This window comes from Pocillopora damicornis, chromosome 5, assembly GCF_964200805.1.
Source record: "Pocillopora damicornis chromosome 5, jaPocDami1.2, whole genome shotgun sequence".
Lineage (NCBI taxonomy): Eukaryota > Metazoa > Cnidaria > Anthozoa > Scleractinia > Pocilloporidae > Pocillopora > Pocillopora damicornis.
The window spans coordinates 28,338,953-28,357,957 of record NC_142674.1 but is presented as its reverse complement, the minus strand read 5'-3'; the positions used below and the strand labels follow the sequence as shown (position 1 = coordinate 28,357,957).

The following is a 19,005-nucleotide window of genomic DNA, read 5'->3' as shown; positions in this document are numbered from 1 at the left end:
GATCTAAATCATGATCCCCTCGTATACCCGTCCTATCCCCTATCGCGCCTTCAAAACGGAGCATATCCCGGTCTCGCCTTCCTATTTTCATCCCGTATCTCTCCTTTAAAATATCTCTTGTCCCACTTATGCTGGACCATAATCGAAGCACTATCTAAGTGAGACGGGTGGTTTCTTCACAGTCTCCGTAGACTAGTGGTTTTAAGTACTAATAAGTAACTCGCCGGTAAAGGGCAAATTTTATACTGATACTTGAATGTATTTAAATGTTGATTTCCAATAAGTTATTTGCAAGTTTTACGGGCTGATTTACGGTCGTTGAGCTTGTCTTTTAAGCTACCCGCTTTGCCCTACAAATGTCGAGATAAAGCTAGGAAATTTAAAACGAGTTTAAAAACTAAAACATGAAAAACTAAAAAAAAACTCAAAAGAAAAAAAAAATGAAAAACTCAAGACTCAAATGAACAAACAAAGGAGCGAGGTTAGTTTGATTTTATTCGAAATTGATCAAGTTTTCGGGCTGTAAATGCGAGTGCTCATTGCTACTGAAATCCCCATATTTTGTCCACTATGCAACATAATCATATTTATGTATTTACAGAGGCTCCTTTTTCGAGCTTGGGCTACTCGAGATATGAACTATTAAAAACGATCTTATCCTTCTCAAGTCCAAAAATTACGTAATATTCAACAATCGTGACCACAAAATTCTTAGATATTGCGACTAGTAGAATAACTTGTTCGTTTACAAAAGCGAAAGATAATCATTAGCAACATATACAAAACGCAAAACACGACGATTAAAATAAATTCTAATGATAATCATCAAATGGTAATGATTAAGTCCCAAAGTCTAAATTCAACCAATGAACGATATGTTTATGGCAAGGTGACACTAGATTCGCAAGCGTTTAATCGTAAGTTGCTCCTAAGCGTCATTCGACTTACTACCATGTAGGTCAATTTTACAGCTATGCCTCATTCACCATCACCATTTTAATCTACAGTCAGGTTGTATTTGACCTTAGTGAAGAATCCTGTCTGTCTCTCAGGGGAGTGTTAGCTATTAATCTCAGAGAGTTTCCTTCATTTAAGGATTGTCACTTTAAAACGACTTCAGTTTTTCGAATAACTCTACCTGACGATCCTTCAAACAAACCTGGCCAAAGAACCAAGCTAATATATCCTGAATTACGCTCGACATATTTCTTTGGGGCTTGATGGATTTGAGGATCGAAGGGAAGATCTTTCTTGTGTAGAAAAGAATTTCCTTGTATAACATAGGGCGGAGTCTGGCACACCATCCTCCAAGCATACCTGCAACACCTTCTCAAATACCTTTCCATATCTTTTTTAGCGAAGAAGTCTCTGTGGTAACCTGATAATCCTCCGTTTTCTTGGTATCGAGAGAGAGAATCATTAACTCTCTATTTGAGCAAGAAAGAAAGAAGAGAAATACTTAACATGTATTACATGAAAATCATGCAGAGCAATGCACTATGCACTTTTGCGGATGTGCAATTTAACTTCTGGATGGGAATAAAATTTTCGCAACCTTTTCCACTTACTGATGCTATCTGTGTGTTCGCAGATTCGTAGACTTTCATTAAATTTGTTTCAGTTACCTTGATGATTGCGTCAATGTCACAACTTTTTGCTGTCTCCTTTAAGATTGCCTTCAAATTGTTCAAATCACTTTGGCCAAGAGAGCTTGATTGACTCTGGCCACGTTTGACAGAAAAAACTACGGAATCACTCTGCGTAAAATAGGAAAGAGACATATTACACTGACAATGAATGTTGTAATATATTTTATATTTTATTCAATACTAGTCACCCCTTAATGATTTATTGGTTAATGATAGAGATATATAAATGAATGTATTCGCTTATTAAAGTAAAAATTTTCATTAAAAAAAGGAATGTAACAGGCCTTCAGAGCCGATAGGGCTTTTATAGGCTCAAAACAAATCAGTAAATATATATTTTTTTATGTGCCAGTATTTCAGTAAACGTGGTTTTCCTGTTTCTATCGTTCAAGAAGGCCACCATTACGCCCAAAAAATTGATCGACAATCAGCACTACAAACGGCTGAGAAGGAAAACACTGATCGTATTTCATTTACTCTCGCTTTTACCCTCACAACCGCATAGTTAGATCTATCATTCTTAAAAACTTTAAATTACTTCAAAACGAATCAGATACTGGTACTATTTTTCGCAAACTCCACACTTCACGCAAACGTGACAAAAACATAGGCAACTTTTTGGTCAGAAGTTCATTTCAAACCAACGACCAAACTGGAACTTTCAAATGCACTCACTCACAATGCAAAACTTGTCCTTTCATTCATAAGATAGAGAAACTGTCGGGACCCACGAGATCCATTACGATGGAAGACGACTAGGTGACCGATTCCGAGAACACCTTCGCGACGTATAAAGAAATGACAAGGACGCATCCAAACTAGTCGCTAGACACCTAAATCTCCCTTATCATTCCAAGCAGCATATAGCAGTTTGCGGCCTTTCCCTATCCATCTAGGCAGTTCGGATAGCCGCAAAACTCTAAAACAAAAACCTATCTTCCAAATCGGCACTCTTAATTCCCACGGTGTCAAGGAGCGCTTTTTATTCAATTAATATATTTTGTTTTCTTGTCACTATATTCCCACTAATGGTGTTGCTGCATTTCCTACATATAAACCCACACACCGTCAACAATTCCTCCAATCGCTCTGACGAAGGGCTAACGCTCGAAACGCCAGCTTTTAAACTATTTACGGTGGCCAATTTACGTTACCAACCCAGTTGATAATACTAATTCATGCGGTTATACTCTCCCACCGACCCAACATCACAGTTTCTTTACTTACCACCTTTATTTTAGTAAAGCCGTCTCATTAGCTGGAAAAAATATGCGATTTAGAGCATTAAATGGTCGAAGACCCGGAGGCAAATAATCGAGCAAGAGAAAAATACCACGATGTTTTCGGATCGACCGCAAAGCTTTCTTGACATGCTAAAGAGGAGGCTTCCTCGCTCATCATGTAAACCTTTGCGTCGATCCTAAACCATCGTTGTATTTTTTTGTTCGGTACGTTGCATTGTCTCCTATTAGACCTATCATACTAGGCAGATTCTTATGAACTGTTACAAATATCCTGTATATAAAATTATCCAATAATATTTTTTACCTTTCCATCAGAATATTGAGCTCCTATCGCCGGTGCTGATTTCATCATGCACGAAATGCCTTCAAGGAAATTTTCTTTCAAAGTTTGAGCTGCATGGAACGCCTCCTAAAATCAATGATTAAAATTTAATGAATAATAAAAGACATGGACCATGAAATCATTAAATACAAAGACATTTTGAATTTATGAGGTTTTCTGAACCGGCAAGAAGATTTCATGTAGTTTCGCAATGTGCTTTTTCGATATGACATCGATTCATAAAACGCAATAGCTAAAAGAAGGAAACGAGATTCTCGGAGGTCAGTAAATATCACTTTACCTCAAAAATCAGACAAGCGATACGTTGGTCTTCAATTTCAACCCATGTAGAGGTTTCCTTATTTACTCGTGATTTTTCGATGCAGTCGATAGCATCCATCCTCTCAAGATCATAGAACTGTTTGTATTTTCCTTCCAGTTCAGATGGTCGGTTGGAACTTGAGATATTTTCATTGACGCTTTCACTCATGCGAGCGTGGTCTCCGGTAAATCGACGCAACCTTAAAAGATGTCAGTGAGTCACAGTCACGACAGCAAATCGACAAACAAAGAAGAGTTTCGAGTCCAGAGTTGTTCTCTGTTCATGACTACATCTAAATTGAAAGCATAAAGGGATGATGATACCCTCTATAGTTTGCATGAGCTCGAGAACTCAAGGAGAAGTGTATATGGTTTACCGATTGCGTTTGTACTACATTTTCTGAGTATATTCCCCTACACAACAAAGGAACGTTTCAGGAAAGTCCACGATCATCACTCGACTCCAATTACACTTTCCACAAGATAATACCGAACACACTGAAACATAAAATCAAAGGGAAGTACTCTTGCTCACGTTTGTGTTATGTTTGATAATTTCCTATTGTTTCTTGTAGTGCGAAAATTCCGCTCAAATGTTTACAGGTTGAGGTCCTCAGAGATTAATCTTAAAGATACAGAATATCAACCCCTACCTTTCCTGACAAGTACCCAGTTCAGTCTCTAGAAGCGTGTTTCGCTCCACAAGATCTACGCTATTAGCTAGGAACTCTTGGCATGTATCAAACGCGTTTGAATATCTGACGAGTTCCTCTCGAGTAAAGCTAGATCTGCCCGCATGTTGGCTTGCAGAATGTGGATCTCTACCATAACTAGCCTCTGCCATATGTCTTGCTTCGACGGTTAGTACTTCAAATGGGTCAGACTCTATTTGTGACGTCAATTTTCGTGAGAGATAGGACAAAACTGTACCCATAAACTACCTTAAGAAATGGCATCCGCCTTTTCAAAAACTCTAGGAAATTCTGCGAAGTTTAAAACTCACACAGACGCGCATCACCAAATTTGAGCATCCTTTCTCAGAAAAGCGGTGACGTAATTAATATATTTTTAGCACGAATCAACACTAACCGTTGTTTTGAGCCGCAGTGTCATGTCGTGTATAACACGAAGTCTTACAACATGTCATATCATATTAGGCTTAAAGGGAACTTTTCCCTGAAGATGCATTGGAACGGAAGCCATGAATTTTCGTTTAAAAATAAGTAATATTGAGATAACAATTCTCCCTCTTTCTCGGAAAAGCAATGACGCAATGTTTTGTCCTAATTCTTTACCAAATAAGGAAATTTCGAATAGACTGAAATCACATCGGTATTTCACCCGACACAGTTCCTAGATGCACTCTCAAAATACTTCGTTGACTACTTTTAAGTTTCACTCTGTCTTTCCTTTACCGTACCTAGTTTAAAACACGTAAGATTGATGGCCAACTTACACAGCCATTCAGACTACGTCACTTCTTTAAGTACCCGTTTCAGTCACTTTCCCAACTTTGCAGCTGACCCTGGACAGGAAAATTACGATGTCGTAGTTGCGATCGACTTTGGAACATCGTTCAGTGGATTTGCTTTCTCGTTTAATCACAGAGATGGAAGTGATGAAATTTACATGAACAGAGAATGGGGAAGCGCACAAGGCTATTCTACCCTCAAAACTCCGACCTGTTTACTGCTAAACCCATGCAAGAAATTTGTTAAGTTCGGTTTTGAAGCTGCCGAGAAATACGCGGAACTGGAGGATGCAAAGGACAAGAGCTTTTACTGCTTTGATCGGTTTAAAATGATGCTGCATGGTAGTGAGGTAAATAGAAATATGTTTTCTAGTAAAGCGCCTTTCGAAAACTGTTCAAAGCAAAATGAGTTGAATTGGCTGATTTATATATGCGTTTAATCTTTGAGGAGAGTCTATGACCAACCTTACGTTCTCATAATTCATCTTGAAGTAGGACTTTCTACCCATACACCTTTAGACATTTGATTCACTGATAAGTAGTTAAGTTATACCGTAACTGATACACCTATCAAAGCTACCTTAATTAATACGCTATCTCGATTAATTTTAAAGTAATTTAATCAATAAATTTACAAGTTTTGATTTTATTTTTAAGGGAACATTGAATAGGAACAATCTCCTGCGTGCTCGAAACGGAAAATCTATGCGTGCCCTTGAAATCTTTTCAAAAGCTTTGGGTTTTCTGAAAGAGAAGGCTCTGCAGAGAATACATCAACAGAGCGGAGTAGAGTACACAGCAAGAGAGGTACGATGGGTCGTCACTGTCCCCGCAATATGGAAGCAATCAGCCAAGCAGTTCATGCGAGAAGCAGCCTATGAGGTAAGTTGACGACAGTGTGCTACACATTTAAACAAATATTCCTAGTCGCGTCTGGTAAAGAGTTCCATGCTCCAGTGACTCATATGACCTACTCGTTTTCATTGGAAATTTGCGTATCATCAGCATATGTGGCCAATGTGCAGTGATGGATAACATCATTTTAAATGATAATGAGCCAAAGATATGTATCAATTGGAAATTGAGTATTCATTATTCAGTGCTACTATTTGATGCCAGTTTGATAAACTATCCATGAACATCACAATTGATCTTTTCTCTGCATCGTATTCCTTCAAGTTGAAGCTTTACCACTGGTGCGGTAGATTGTTACACCTGTAAAAGCCTTTGACAAATCTGATAACTTTCTTTTCGTCAATAACTTGTTTCCATCGTTCACCTAAATTAAGAAAGGGCAGTATGATGTTTATCTTCTCAAAGTTAGGTCTAATTCTACCATGCAGAAGTCTTTCAACCGATGACAATGTGCGCTGCTGGGGAATAGTTGCAGCTATGTAACAAATGATTTATCTACTTATTGTTGCTGTCGAAGTTAGCAACAATTAATATTATTGAACTTTCACTAACTGAACCCAAAATAAGTGTCATTTAATTTTCTGCATACGCCGAAAAACCTGGACACTATTACACTTACTTTTCCTAATAAGAAGAAATCACTCCATCTTGTATAAAAAGAAGTTGGTTGAAACAAGTTCAATCACTAATTTTCTGTTCTACTGAGTTACTGTTGTCATGTTTTGCCAGTCTTAAACAAGACTATTAGAACGATCTGTTACTGTGTGATACTGGACAAAAATACCTAGTGTTAGAATAGCTGAACACGAATTTAAGGACATAAAATAAGACGCACAATTCGACAAACAATTCCTTTCATGTTAGTATTTCAATTACTATAGTTACTATGCAAATATAACTTGTTTCTACTGGATTCGGTTTCAAATCTGCCCATATAAAAGCTAATCGGTGAAGCATATAACATAACGCGCTTCAATAACAAGTACATGCATAACATGAAACATGTTCACTTCTACATGCTTCCTAAACTATTATACCGAAGACTTCTTAACTCAACCCACGTCTCCAATTATGCTAGGTAGCACTCTACTTACTCAGTAATTTTTAGTCGTTTAGTCAACTTTACCATTGCCTTATTATACAAGTTTTTGAGATCTAACTGTACACTCCCCTACTTTTTTTCAAAGCTTTTTCCCTTTGGCCTTGTGCATGCTTCTATAAAAAAAAGTTTGAAAGCATGGTGTCGCATGAAATTTAAACAAAAACATCACTCTTTCAGGCGGGCCTTTCTGGTTCGATTGACTCCAGTCAAGTGATTATCGCTCTGGAACCAGAGGCTGCAGCAGTTTACTGCAGGCAACGCAAACTAAGGGAGTTTGTGGAAGGGAAAGGTGACCAAGTAGTGAAAGACACTCTAGTGCCTGCAAAGACACAGTACCTAGTAATTGACAACGGAGGTAAAAATCTATGTTCAACCAATTTTTCTCGTCTGAGAAATAAGACTTCATTTAGCAGGATCATTTAAGCTACCGCGCTTACCTGCAATTTGCTCTGGCCTAAAAGCCTCAATTCTCACCTAACAAGCATAAAGGTTTTTACGTTCGACTCTGTTTTTACAGAGTCATCTGTCCTCGGCCAGCTCGTCGTCATTAAAATAGAGCCTTCAAGGAAAACCAAAATTATTGGGCAGACCGATAAAATCGTTGGTAACAAAAATTTTATTTGTAAAATTCTGTGCTCTATAGTAAGGTTAAGTGTTTCAGGTGCAAAACGTGTGTCATCTCTTAGTCGGTAATGTAATTGGAAACTTAGACGTCAATAACCAGTCTTGATTTCTTTAGTATTCTGTCTGTTTGGCACCCGAAACTTCCTACAGAACTGCCTGTAAATTTTTGATGCCATTTCCAGCAAACCAACAATAATTGGAAACACTTGCATCTTAAAACCTATAATGTCTGTCTCAGTTCTCTGGAAATATCGTAGTCTCTCTCTAGTATTAATTTTATCCTAATCCATACCGTTTATGTTATTGTTGACGTCATTATCAATAGTCACGAAAACTCATCAATTGGGAACATTTCAGGAGGAACAATGGATATAACTGCCCATGAAATTGAAGACGGTGACACCATTAATGAAATCTTCCATGCTACTGGTGGCGATTTTGGAGGCACCAAAGTCGACAAGGAATTCCAAGACCAACTGGATGGGATATTTGGGAAGATGTTGATGGATGAATTTCGCCGTGCCCATCCGTCAGACTGGCTAGAGCTGATGAATGATTTTGAAGTCAAGAAGCGGTCAGACCGCGTCATGACGGGAGAAATTACAAGGATCAGACTTCCCGCCAACTTCATCAACCTCTTGAGACATGAAAGTGCGACTAATTATAATGCTATAATCAAAAAACACTTGGGACAAGATTACGACGATGAAGAAGTTAAAATCTCGAAGGACTACCTCTGTCTTGGGCCACGAACAATGAAGCGTTTGTTTGAACCAGCCATTGCGTCCATTGTAGATCATCTGAAACGTCTTCTTAAGAAAAAGGAGCTGCGAGATGTCAAGCTTTTGTTCCTCGTTGGTGGTTTCTCTGAGTCTCCACTACTACAAGCCAGAATAAGAGGAGAGTTTAGCGGAAAATACAATATTCTCATCCCAAATGACGCCCAAACTGCAGTAGTGAAAGGCGCTGTGATGTTCGGAAAGCGACCTGATATCGTGGTAGAGCGATGTCTCTCCGAGACGTACGGTACAGACATCTACCAGGACTTCATTGCAGGTTACCACGACACTGAAAAACTTGTTCTGATCGAGGGAAAACCGCAATGTAAGGACATTTTCTCCATCCTGGCCAAAGAAAATGAAAAAGTAAAAAGAGGACAGTACAAGGAAACGTTCCGGTACAGTCCTGTCAGGCCATCCCAAACAGCAATCGGCTTCAACTTTTTCACATCCCGTTCACCAAACATTCGTTACATCACAGATGCGGGAGTCAGAAAACTACCTGGCTACTTCTCAGTGGCAAGTCCTGATACATCAAAAGGCACAAACCGCAGCATAGAGTTACGACTGTATTTCGGTACAGAATTGAAAGTGGTTGGCGTGGACCTCGAAACAGGAAATGAAGCGTCTACCTACATTGACTTCCTGTCACAAGTGGTGTAATAAGAGGGATCCAGCGGATGAAAAATTTGGCAAAGTTAACTGGGCCATTGATTTTACGTTAAACAAATTTTCCTATTGTGTGACGCAATCATTTAACAGGAAGACTGATGTTGCTCCACGCCTAATAGCGTTTCGAACGTGAAGTTCAAAGTTGTGGTATTATTGTACATTGATTGTTGAATTAGGTTAAGGAAATTTGGAAACCATTGTTCTCAAGTGTACATAGCCATGTAGGTAGTAGAACAGATGTTTAGCCAAATTAGGTAATAGGCTGGAAAACAAACATTGGTATTAACACTCTTCTCTTATGGTTTAATACAAACGGATTTAAGTTTCATTCATAAAGCAAGTTTTACAACTAGGCTTTGGATATAGCCTTTGTAATCGTATCCAAATATGATGAATGGTTTTCCGTAGCAGAGGCCAAATTTAGACCCTTATGTGAATTGCTACTAATACTTTTATTTTAAAAATGTTACATAATGTTGGTCGGTCACTCTTTGAAGTTTTTTCCTTCAAGAACGCTGTAAATATCCTCTAAACTGAGTCGAACACATTCCAAAAACCCTCGCACATCTCTATTTGGTGGATAGCTAGTTACGTTACACCCCAGCCAGTCGTCTTGGATCCCATATCCCACTCCAAACCCGTCCCGCACCACGGGACCAAACCCGCCAAGCATCAGTGCAGGGCTAGATAAGGTACTTGTGGAGAGGATGATGTGATTGATTTTTTTGTAAGCAGGGTCTTGGAAAATATCTGGGACTTTACCCGTGGACTCTGCCAAGGTACGCAGGGCGAAGAGATGACGGTCAAAACCTTGACCTACCAAGAAAATCAGAAGGAACCATTAGGTCGTTTTCTTCCGCGATACATCTTTTTTGTCGAAATTAGGCACAGCATACGGTTCGAGCGAAAGAGTTTCAGGCGATTGTATAGTGAATTTGTCCAGATACTGAGCTGTGCTGCTGAAGCGGACTTCGTTGCGATAATAGTAAAGTTTATCGAAGTCGGTTGACACAGTCAAAAAATAAACAGTTAGTGCTCCATTTGGCTACTGTTATAGCAAAATTTTTACAGCATTGAAAAGAACTAGGGGTTATATGATGATGTTAGAAGGTAGCGTTGCAGAAGATTCGTCTCGCATGCTAAATAGAAAACTTGCCGCATCTCACATACTTATGAGAGCGCTTTTCCACAAGAGAAAGATGATTCAAGAATATAGTGAATAATTGACACTAAACCACTAATTAAACAGAAACAAATTATCATAACAAAAATAACAATAATAATAATAATAATAACAACAACAATAAGGATGATCCCAAAAGTAATAGTAATGATAACTTATAGGTCTAGATCAAGAACCTCACTATTCCTCTGTCGGTCTATCCCTAGGCTCCAATACTGATTAAACTAGCCTTCTTTTAATTTTGATTTGTCTTTTAATTGTAAACCATTTTGTGACAGTTTGACTAACAAAAACTTACCCATGGCAGCCTCTTTGGTGAGTTTTGAGTGCCAATCAGCAGCTCGACGGATTCTGTCCACCATTTCCTCTACCCCCGCTCGGTGTGATTTTTGAAACGCTTCTGAGCATGCTACCGTGGCGTTGGATGCTGGCCTTATTGTCTCTGTTCGCCCGTGTCTGAAAGCTGCAGTACTGCAGGATTCGTAAGTAGCAACAAACTTGCCGTTTTGACGAAAGAAAGCCATCTGTTGCAAACAAGAAGGAACAATATCTCACTGAAAAAACTGAATTTTTATAGAATTCAAGTAATCACTAACTTGTGTTTTTTCAGTGTGCTAAATTTGAAGTTGTTGGTATCAGTCTAGGTAGCTTCTACCTACCTTTGAAGAAAAATTACAATCGTGAATAAAACGGATAAGTTTCTAAAGAAACTGTGGTTGTGCGTCGGTGGGAGAGTGTAACAGGGTAATTTCCCATTGTCAAATGAGTTAATAACGTAAATTGGCCACCGTAAAGAGTTTCAAAGTTGACGTTTTGAGCGTTAGCCCTTCGTCAGAGCCCCTCGCTCTGATGAGGGCTCACGCTCGAAACGTCAACTTTGAAACTCTTTACGGTGGCCAATTTACGTCATGAACTCGGTTGATCATACTCCACAACCAAATTTTAACCGTGTGTATAACAATAGATCTTTAAAACATTTTAAGCTTTGGTGTGAATGGGGCATTAGTTAAAAGGCCTAGCAAGCCTTAACACGCATGATTACCTTAGCATCGATTCATTTACACGAGATTAACCCTTAAGCTCCCACGATTGATCAAGACAGAATTTCTCCTTACAATATCAATACAATATCAAGCAGACAGATTATTAGTTGATCCAAGACAAAATTCTCTGAGCCAAAATCATAAGAGTTGTGAGGAAAATAGTAAGCAAAATGACTAATGAGATCGTGAGAGTGAACGGGTTAAGGAAATGAGTGACAGTGCTATGAAACTCCAGAAAACAACAAAATATTGTGTTTACTTACCTGAATAGCCAGCTGCATGATTGCATCAGGGCTGAGTTTCTTGCTCTTTATATAATCTTTTCCATATGTGTGAACCTGAAGCTCGGCAATGTCTAGTCCATTTACAGTTTTGACGAATTTCTCTTTAGCGGCGCTGATTCCTCTCTCAATTTCAGGGTTTAATTTAAAGTCCAATTTTCTCGCGGTCGCTTGCGCGTTGAAGTTTTGAGCGGTGGCCGGAGTGCAAGCCGGCCGAGTCGTAGTGTCTTTATAAACCTGTGAAAGGAAAAAATTAAGACGTTGATATCGATAGATGTTCGACTTGAATTCTAGGTTGATATGAAAATCCTAATTTGCAAGGACAAGAAAACGGAATATGAAGCGCGGATACCAAGCGCGGGAAAAAGTAACGCAAATGTCCAGAGCGGGAAAAGGTAACGCGAGTGCCAAGCGCGGGAAAGGGTGACGCGGATACCAAGCGCGCTTAAACAGTGGCACAAGAGTCAAGAGTGGAAAAATGCTTATATTTCTTTCCTGTGAGGTTAACAACTTATCAAAGTCGCATTATGTAAACTAAAGAATTTACTATGTTTACCTCATTGAAGAAACGCAACACAGCAACTCCATCGCCCCAAGCATGTTCAAAATGAACTGCTGCTTTACCATCGTTGCAAATTATCAGCTGGAATGACTTGTCGAACCATCTAAGAAATAAAAAAGTCACAGAAAATATTTACCTGACAATGCTCTAAGATAAAGAGCTATAAAATAAGTAGATGCAAGGCTTCCATTATTTACCTCGCTACAGTAATTCACACATATAGAGAAGCTTTCAAAGGTCTTTACCTGTTTCGTCCATCACCATGAAGAAACGTTCGCGTAACATCCGCAATACTGCTAACGTCATGATCGTCCAAACAGAGAACAAACACGGCGCTGTCAATCAACTTGAGGACCTCCTCATTACCTGGAATGGCTTCCAAAGCATCGCGCATGCTCGCCCAACTGTCACGATTTTCTGACGTCAGAGCAGCTACTGGAAAGTTGGGGGCCGGGGTGGAGTCTTCAATGATGTATTTGAGATTTTGATATATGGTGGCAGTTGGGACTATGTTACCTAAAAATGAGAAAAGTAACACGTTCACATTTAGAGAACCAGTCACGGTTTGGAAAAACAGTCAACAAAGTGAAGTCTTGTTCATTAACATGGAACTACTTAAAGATAAAATAGTTCCCATCGACCTGAAATATTTAGCACGCAATATTTGAGCCACATATTTCCTTGCTCTTAAAAATTATTTCCCTTGTAACATGTCCTGGTCACCGTTTTAAAAATACATCTCTTTACTGTGATACATTTGTGATGTTTCCGATCTTACCATCTGTTGTGATTGTGTCAAACACGTAAAAGTTTCCTTTTCTCATGACAAGAATATGCCGTCCGGTTTCAAATGTGGCCAGTTTGTCTTTTTTCAGCTCTGGTATCCGTGTGGAGCAAAACAGTCTGCTGTACTGACTCATGTCCAGAGGAAAAGCTTTTACAAGAAATGCACCATACCAAGACAGCTGCCGAGGAACAAACCTGAAAATAATATCATGAGCCATTAACATCAGTATGAATATTCTCTCTGCTGTTCTCTATACATTTCCTATGGTGCTGACAATGAGAATTTGTTCAACCAATCAAGAGCTTCTTCAGTCGCTGATTATTTCCTTTCTTCTCATGATGTTATTGTGTGATTCAGGGTTGACAATGTAAGGAGAAAATAGATGCTAGTCACTCTTAGGGGTCAAAAAGGTTGACTCAAGAAGAGTAACAAACTGCTAATAAAAAGAGCATGACTGAGTATTGTAAAAGCGAAAGAGAAGTAATCACAAAATACCAAATGCATTTAGAGTAACTGACTGTAAGAAACATACCTTATAATATTCCGAAACCACTGTGTGTCACTTGATTTAGGATTTAGATGAAATATATCAGGCTCAAGAAAAAGATCATCTAATGATAATTTGAACCTCATTGCAGACTTTATCATGTTGGTTGCCCTAACAACCTATCACAAGAACACAGCAAAGAACACTACACTTTAGAAATTGCTGATCCTAGCATTATGCAGGAGGAATGTCATAATTAAACCTAGCAGTCGCCTTAGGCTTGCCATTCTAGTACTCTAACTGAAAAGTGTCACAGAATCACAGCCCAAATCTTAAGGGGTTTGAGGTTCAAATAGTTTTTCCTTTAGCAGTGCTTGTTGTCAAAAAAAAACAAACAAAAACAAAAACAATCAGTAATAATAAGTACAGATGTAAAAAAAAAAATGAATCTTTCTTTGAATCCAATACTGTAATTTTATCACAATGGTACCTGATTATTATTTTCAGCCACTGGATCATCTTTGAACATCAAGAATGGATTGTAGTTTAGAACTACAGAGTCCCTGGCTTCTAAATACATGTCATACCAAGGACCTGATAGACAATGATATCAAGGACTCTAATAAGTCAGTTGAAGGGACACATATTAGTATTATTTCAAGTATCTATGTGTTCATAAATGAAAAAAAATCTGCAAGGTGATTTGGTGACATAGGATAGGTAAGAAGAACATTAGAAAGCTTTTTGAATAAAGTAGATTGCCTTTATAAAAAAAAATGCTCATGGAAATAGCCAACTGCCAAAAGTGTGGTCTAGCTTGATGAAAAATACATTTTTCTATACAATACAAATTTTACAAACATTCCTTAAAGTTTGCTTTTCAGTGACAATGTATATAATTTTAATACTATTATAACTTAAAATGATGACGTTACTAGCAATTCAAATAATACAACAATTAAAAAAAATTAGGATATTACTTATTAAGCAAAAAGCAGATGCTAAAATTAATAAGATAAGAATAATACAAAAGAGGAAATTGGGTTATGAAACTGAAGCTGAAGTTTTCATTTGTTGGGAAAGAGACAAACAACTTGACCCTTAGTTTATGATAAAAAGTAGGAACAGAGTTGCAGAGCTCAAGCCTTTCACTTCCAAGATTTCATTAGTAATTCTCCTTACTATCTGCCATACATGTGTTATAATATTAGTACAGAGAATTTAGTATTGGATCAACTAAAAATCCCCTAATTGATATTTTTCTTAATTCTCATCAGCTGTCTGCTTAATATTGTAATGATATTGAAAGAAGAAATTCTGTCTTGGTCATTCATGGGAGTGAAAGGGTTACAAGAGTTGTCAAAACTGTTCCACAAGCTGACTTTCACATCATCAGAATAAAAGCCTTTCTTTTTTTTTTTTTTATTCTACATTTCACACCACAATGTTACTATACACTAAAATATCTTAATATTAAACATTTCAGTATTTTGCTACTTATGCTAAGTCTTTTCACAAGTTGTGCTATATTTTGACCAGCCTGAATGGCAAGTCAAAATACAAACAAGGATTCAAATACTCAGCAATAATACACACCAAAATGCTTAATAAGTTATTTAGTATTACAATACATTGTTTGCAATACAAAACTTTGATACTTAACAAATACAAATTAAAATCACTTAGCATAATTTTCACCATTTGACTTACAATAATGTATAGATTTAGCCAAGCCTTAAAGTGGAGCTCGCATTTTTTTTCCTTTTTACAACTTCTCCGTGTCCAGAGCACCTTGTACATACGGTCGTATGGTCGTAAGTCCAAATTTTTTTGGCTTGATGGGTTTTTACTATTTCATATAATTATGGGGCTAGGCTGCCCGCGCTGCAAGCTCTGATGATGTTGATGTGCCCTTGGTACAGTTGGCTGCGCATACTAAAAGTAGCACCTTGTATGTACAGTTGTATGGTCATAAGTTCAAATTTTTTTGGTGTGATGGGTTACTACTAATTTGTATAACTATGGGCTACAATGTGCGCTCTGCGTGCTCCACTATAAAATATGGGTGTAATGATACAAAACATACTTGCATAAAAACAGAACAAGACATGTAGCTTAATTTGAATCCTGTGAATTATGCAGGCAACACTTTCTAAGTCTGTGCATAATTTTATAGCTTTTATGAGATACCTGCTATGTAACTTGTATGTTTGTTGCGCTTGTCTTTCTGTATAAGCTCTGCATGAAGGCCTGTTGAAGAGAACACAAAACACGTACTGTGTGGGCAAAGAAAAACTACAGGTCATTATGCTAGCATAAAGTTTCAAAGGTTTTCCCCTGTGCATTACAAAAGTATTTGAAAGATAAAGGATAAAATAGCCTCCATTTTGCACACAAAAATGCACAAATATTTGTCTCTGGGCACTATCTGTTCCTCAAAGCTCACAGTTTTCCTTGAGCTTCACTCTCCAAACACTGTTTGCCTCTTGGAACCAATACTGTCTGCAGACAAACATCCATGCATTATTTAAAGCCAATAGGGGCTATTGTTCATAAAGCAAGCTGATGAAAATTTAAATATATAGTTGCAAAAGATTTTTGTAACTGAGAAAACCTTAGAAAGCTTGTTAGTAGGCACAGGTGAAAATTCATATTTGTATATATTTATATGCTAGTTCTACAGAGATTTAGCTACGAAATTAGGCTGCTGGCTGAAATTTCAAGAGAGGCAGCCAAAAGAGAATGTTAGATCTTGAACGATTGTACATCTAAGTGTGTAATATGAGGAGTTCCAGTTGTGCTTTTACAAGGTGATTTCCAACTGAATTTATTCAGCCAGTGATTGCTGCTTTTTCATGTAGCAAATTTCTCCAAGCCAAGACATGTGAATTTTACAGAGCTGTTGAATTTTAGCCAGAGTTGTAGCTAAATAATTCTCTAATCTCTGATGCCTAAGAATACTATTTCACAAGTCAGCATCTTTTAGATTCTGAACCCTGACATCAAAGTCTGTATTCTCTATACCCTTTTCTACACATATCTTTTGGTATTGACCAGGAGACCCTGTTTAACAATCAAAGCTTTTTAGGTTGGTTATTCGGCAGTCTTACTGTAAAGATAAATTACATTCTGGTCACCCTTAGGGTTTAAAGAATTAAAGAATTATTTAAAAAACAATGTTGGAGAAGATAGTATTAATTATAATTACAACAATGATATCATAATAATTGTAACAAAAATAATGACAATCCCCAAAAGACTATGATAAAATAATACAATTTAATATATTTTAATAAATTACACACCTGGAGCCTCACGTTTCTGAAACTTTTCAACAAGTTGCTTAGTGTCTTCATATTGTTCAGGTGTTAACAAAGGTTTCTGTGCATCCAGATACCTGCGACATGTGTCTTCTAACTTTGGAATTGGTAGCCGAGGAAGGCTGTCTTGAAAATGAAAAGTGGGGACTTTTGTCCTTGGTTCAATGTATTTATCATCCTCTGAACTTGAACTATGCAAAAAGAGCAATGAATTTTGTTAAGATAGCTAGCACACATTACAAATGAGTACACACTAACTCATATATATGAGGAATTGCAATTTTTCAGACTGAGTTTACCACATTTTCTGTAATTGTTGGAAAAGGTTTGTCTGAACAAATTTAAGATCTGTTGGTGAAATTTATATTAAATTTCCAGCCCCTACATAAGCAACATTGAAATTACAATAACAAGACAGGCAAATGAACCTAAATTTATTAATAATGATAAAAAGAGACGTATTTTTCACACAAGTATTTTCTCTGCCATTGAAAATTATGCAAGAAATAATCATGCTACCTGAAATATCAAATTTTCATAAATTTTTACACTTTTAGATCTGGGGCCAGGTTGTTCGTAGTTTGGTTTAGATAACCTATGGTTAGTGTGTGAAATCTGATTTCAGATCTGACAGCTTTAAAAGAAAATTCAGTGCAATTTTTTTGTCTACAATATAGTTGGATTCTCTAAAAGGCACAGAAAAAATTATCCTATAAAGGCTTTTGAACAGTGGAATAAAGAATCCCAGAATAAAATTTAACCATGGATTAGTGCTAATCGGCCTTCAAACAAATGGGCCTGGATCCTTAAGGTAAAATTCTTAAAATAACTCCAGAGGTGTGTGAATTATATCTGTCAGTGAAGCTCTAGATAGTGTTTGCAGAGATATTATCTGTTCTTTCACCAGCTTCCCTAAGCTTCCTTGTGCAGTTCTCATATCAGAGTTAACTTTGACGATTTCCTTTACCAAAAAACACCCAGAACTCACATCAACAAGTTGATGACTTCTATATTCTCACTACCATTAGCTAGTATTGATAAATAAAAAGAAGTAGCATTCTTATCAATTCTGCCTACCTGCTGAACAGTCTGCTTTGACATCTTTTAGTAGCTATTCCAGAAGGGGAAAGGAGACCGACTGAGCTCTTAAAGGAAAAAAATTAAGCAAACATAACTATGGACTGAAAATGTTTCACATTGACACATGCCCATGTCCTCTCGTAAAGACGTTGCACTAGCTTAAAAAAAGTTACCTTTAAGCCGGTTCTAGTTGCTTTCCCTTTACCTAAAATGACTCTAGTAAAACTCATACTCAAGCTTAAATTTGACCTTTCATTGAGACCCGTTTAAGAATTAGTTTTAAGAATTATAAGGGTTATTTTTGGGACACCTTGAATGGCCTCGTTCACTCGAACGAAGTCCACTTTACCAGCCCGCCAGCAAATTGAACAGCGGATTTGTTGTTGAGATATATATGTTGTGTAAGTCGGCATCGTGATGATGTCACGAGGTTGAAATAATGAATTTTGGAATGGTTAGTGATGAAGGGAAAACGGAATACGGAAAGATTGATTTGATTGAGCTGGGATGGCGTTTTGACACTGCACTCCACATCAGCTTCTTAACAATTGCCTTGTGTGAAAAGTAGTTTAAATCCTAAGAAATTTTTCTAAAACAGCATTATTAACAGAACGAACGCGTGGGATTTTTCAACCAAACAGGAAGTTTACAGAATTTTCATGTGTTAAGTGAGGTAGATCGGCTATCCCACGTGCGTTCTAGTAGTTTTACTTTCAGGTAATTACCCATGCTATTACGAACACCTGCGTAAGGTGACAAGGCGAGCTGAAGTAAACGATTCCGGTCGAACAACCGATTTTTAGGGGATTTTATCGATACCATAAAAAAATGGCTCTGATCGATCAAGCCGAAAGTGCATTGAAACAGACAACTTTCCGCCAGAATACAAATAATGTATCAGATCCGATAGACTTGATGCGCAATATATCTGACGTGATCGAATATGCAAATAGATAGATAGATAGATAGATAGATAGATAGCTTCATTAAAAATCAGATGGCAGCCTAATAAGGCTGAATTGCATGATTATTTACAATACAATACTGGCTAAAATTATAAATCATACTTACAAGTAAATATACCGTATTAAATTGAATAGCGTAACTTGTGTGTAAAACTCTTAAACAAAAGTAACACGGCCCTAACAAAAACTAACGGAACG

General features: G+C 37.5%; 3 protein-coding genes across 3 annotated transcripts; 1 reads left to right on the top strand and 2 right to left on the bottom strand.

The window, feature by feature from the left end:
• Positions 1-477: 477 nt before the first annotated feature.
• On the bottom strand, positions 478-5,071 carry LOC149046320 (uncharacterized). Its single transcript, XM_089207055.1, has 5 exons — positions 4,190-5,071; positions 3,517-3,736; positions 3,198-3,302; positions 1,626-1,757; positions 478-1,427 (listed from the first exon to the last, which is right to left on the bottom strand). Exons 1-5 carry the CDS (start codon positions 4,468-4,470, stop codon positions 1,101-1,103), a joined length of 1,065 nt encoding a protein of 354 aa, XP_089063181.1. The 5' UTR covers positions 4,471-5,071; the 3' UTR covers positions 478-1,100.
• On the top strand, positions 4,753-9,586 carry LOC149046319 (heat shock 70 kDa protein 12A-like). Its single transcript, XM_089207054.1, has 4 exons — positions 4,753-5,357; positions 5,665-5,889; positions 7,202-7,379; positions 8,006-9,586. Exons 1-4 carry the CDS (start codon positions 4,980-4,982, stop codon positions 9,088-9,090), a joined length of 1,866 nt encoding a protein of 621 aa, XP_089063180.1. The 5' UTR covers positions 4,753-4,979; the 3' UTR covers positions 9,091-9,586.
• On the bottom strand, positions 9,376-18,216 carry LOC113684833 (carnitine O-palmitoyltransferase 2, mitochondrial). Its single transcript, XM_089207053.1, has 12 exons — positions 18,016-18,216; positions 17,840-17,907; positions 16,748-16,953; positions 15,633-15,692; positions 13,933-14,036; positions 13,488-13,621; positions 12,947-13,149; positions 12,414-12,684; positions 12,163-12,271; positions 11,589-11,843; positions 10,581-10,806; positions 9,376-9,915 (listed from the first exon to the last, which is right to left on the bottom strand). Exons 1-12 carry the CDS (start codon positions 18,070-18,072, stop codon positions 9,584-9,586), a joined length of 2,025 nt encoding a protein of 674 aa, XP_089063179.1. The 5' UTR covers positions 18,073-18,216; the 3' UTR covers positions 9,376-9,583.
• Positions 18,217-19,005: the final 789 nt, after the last annotated feature.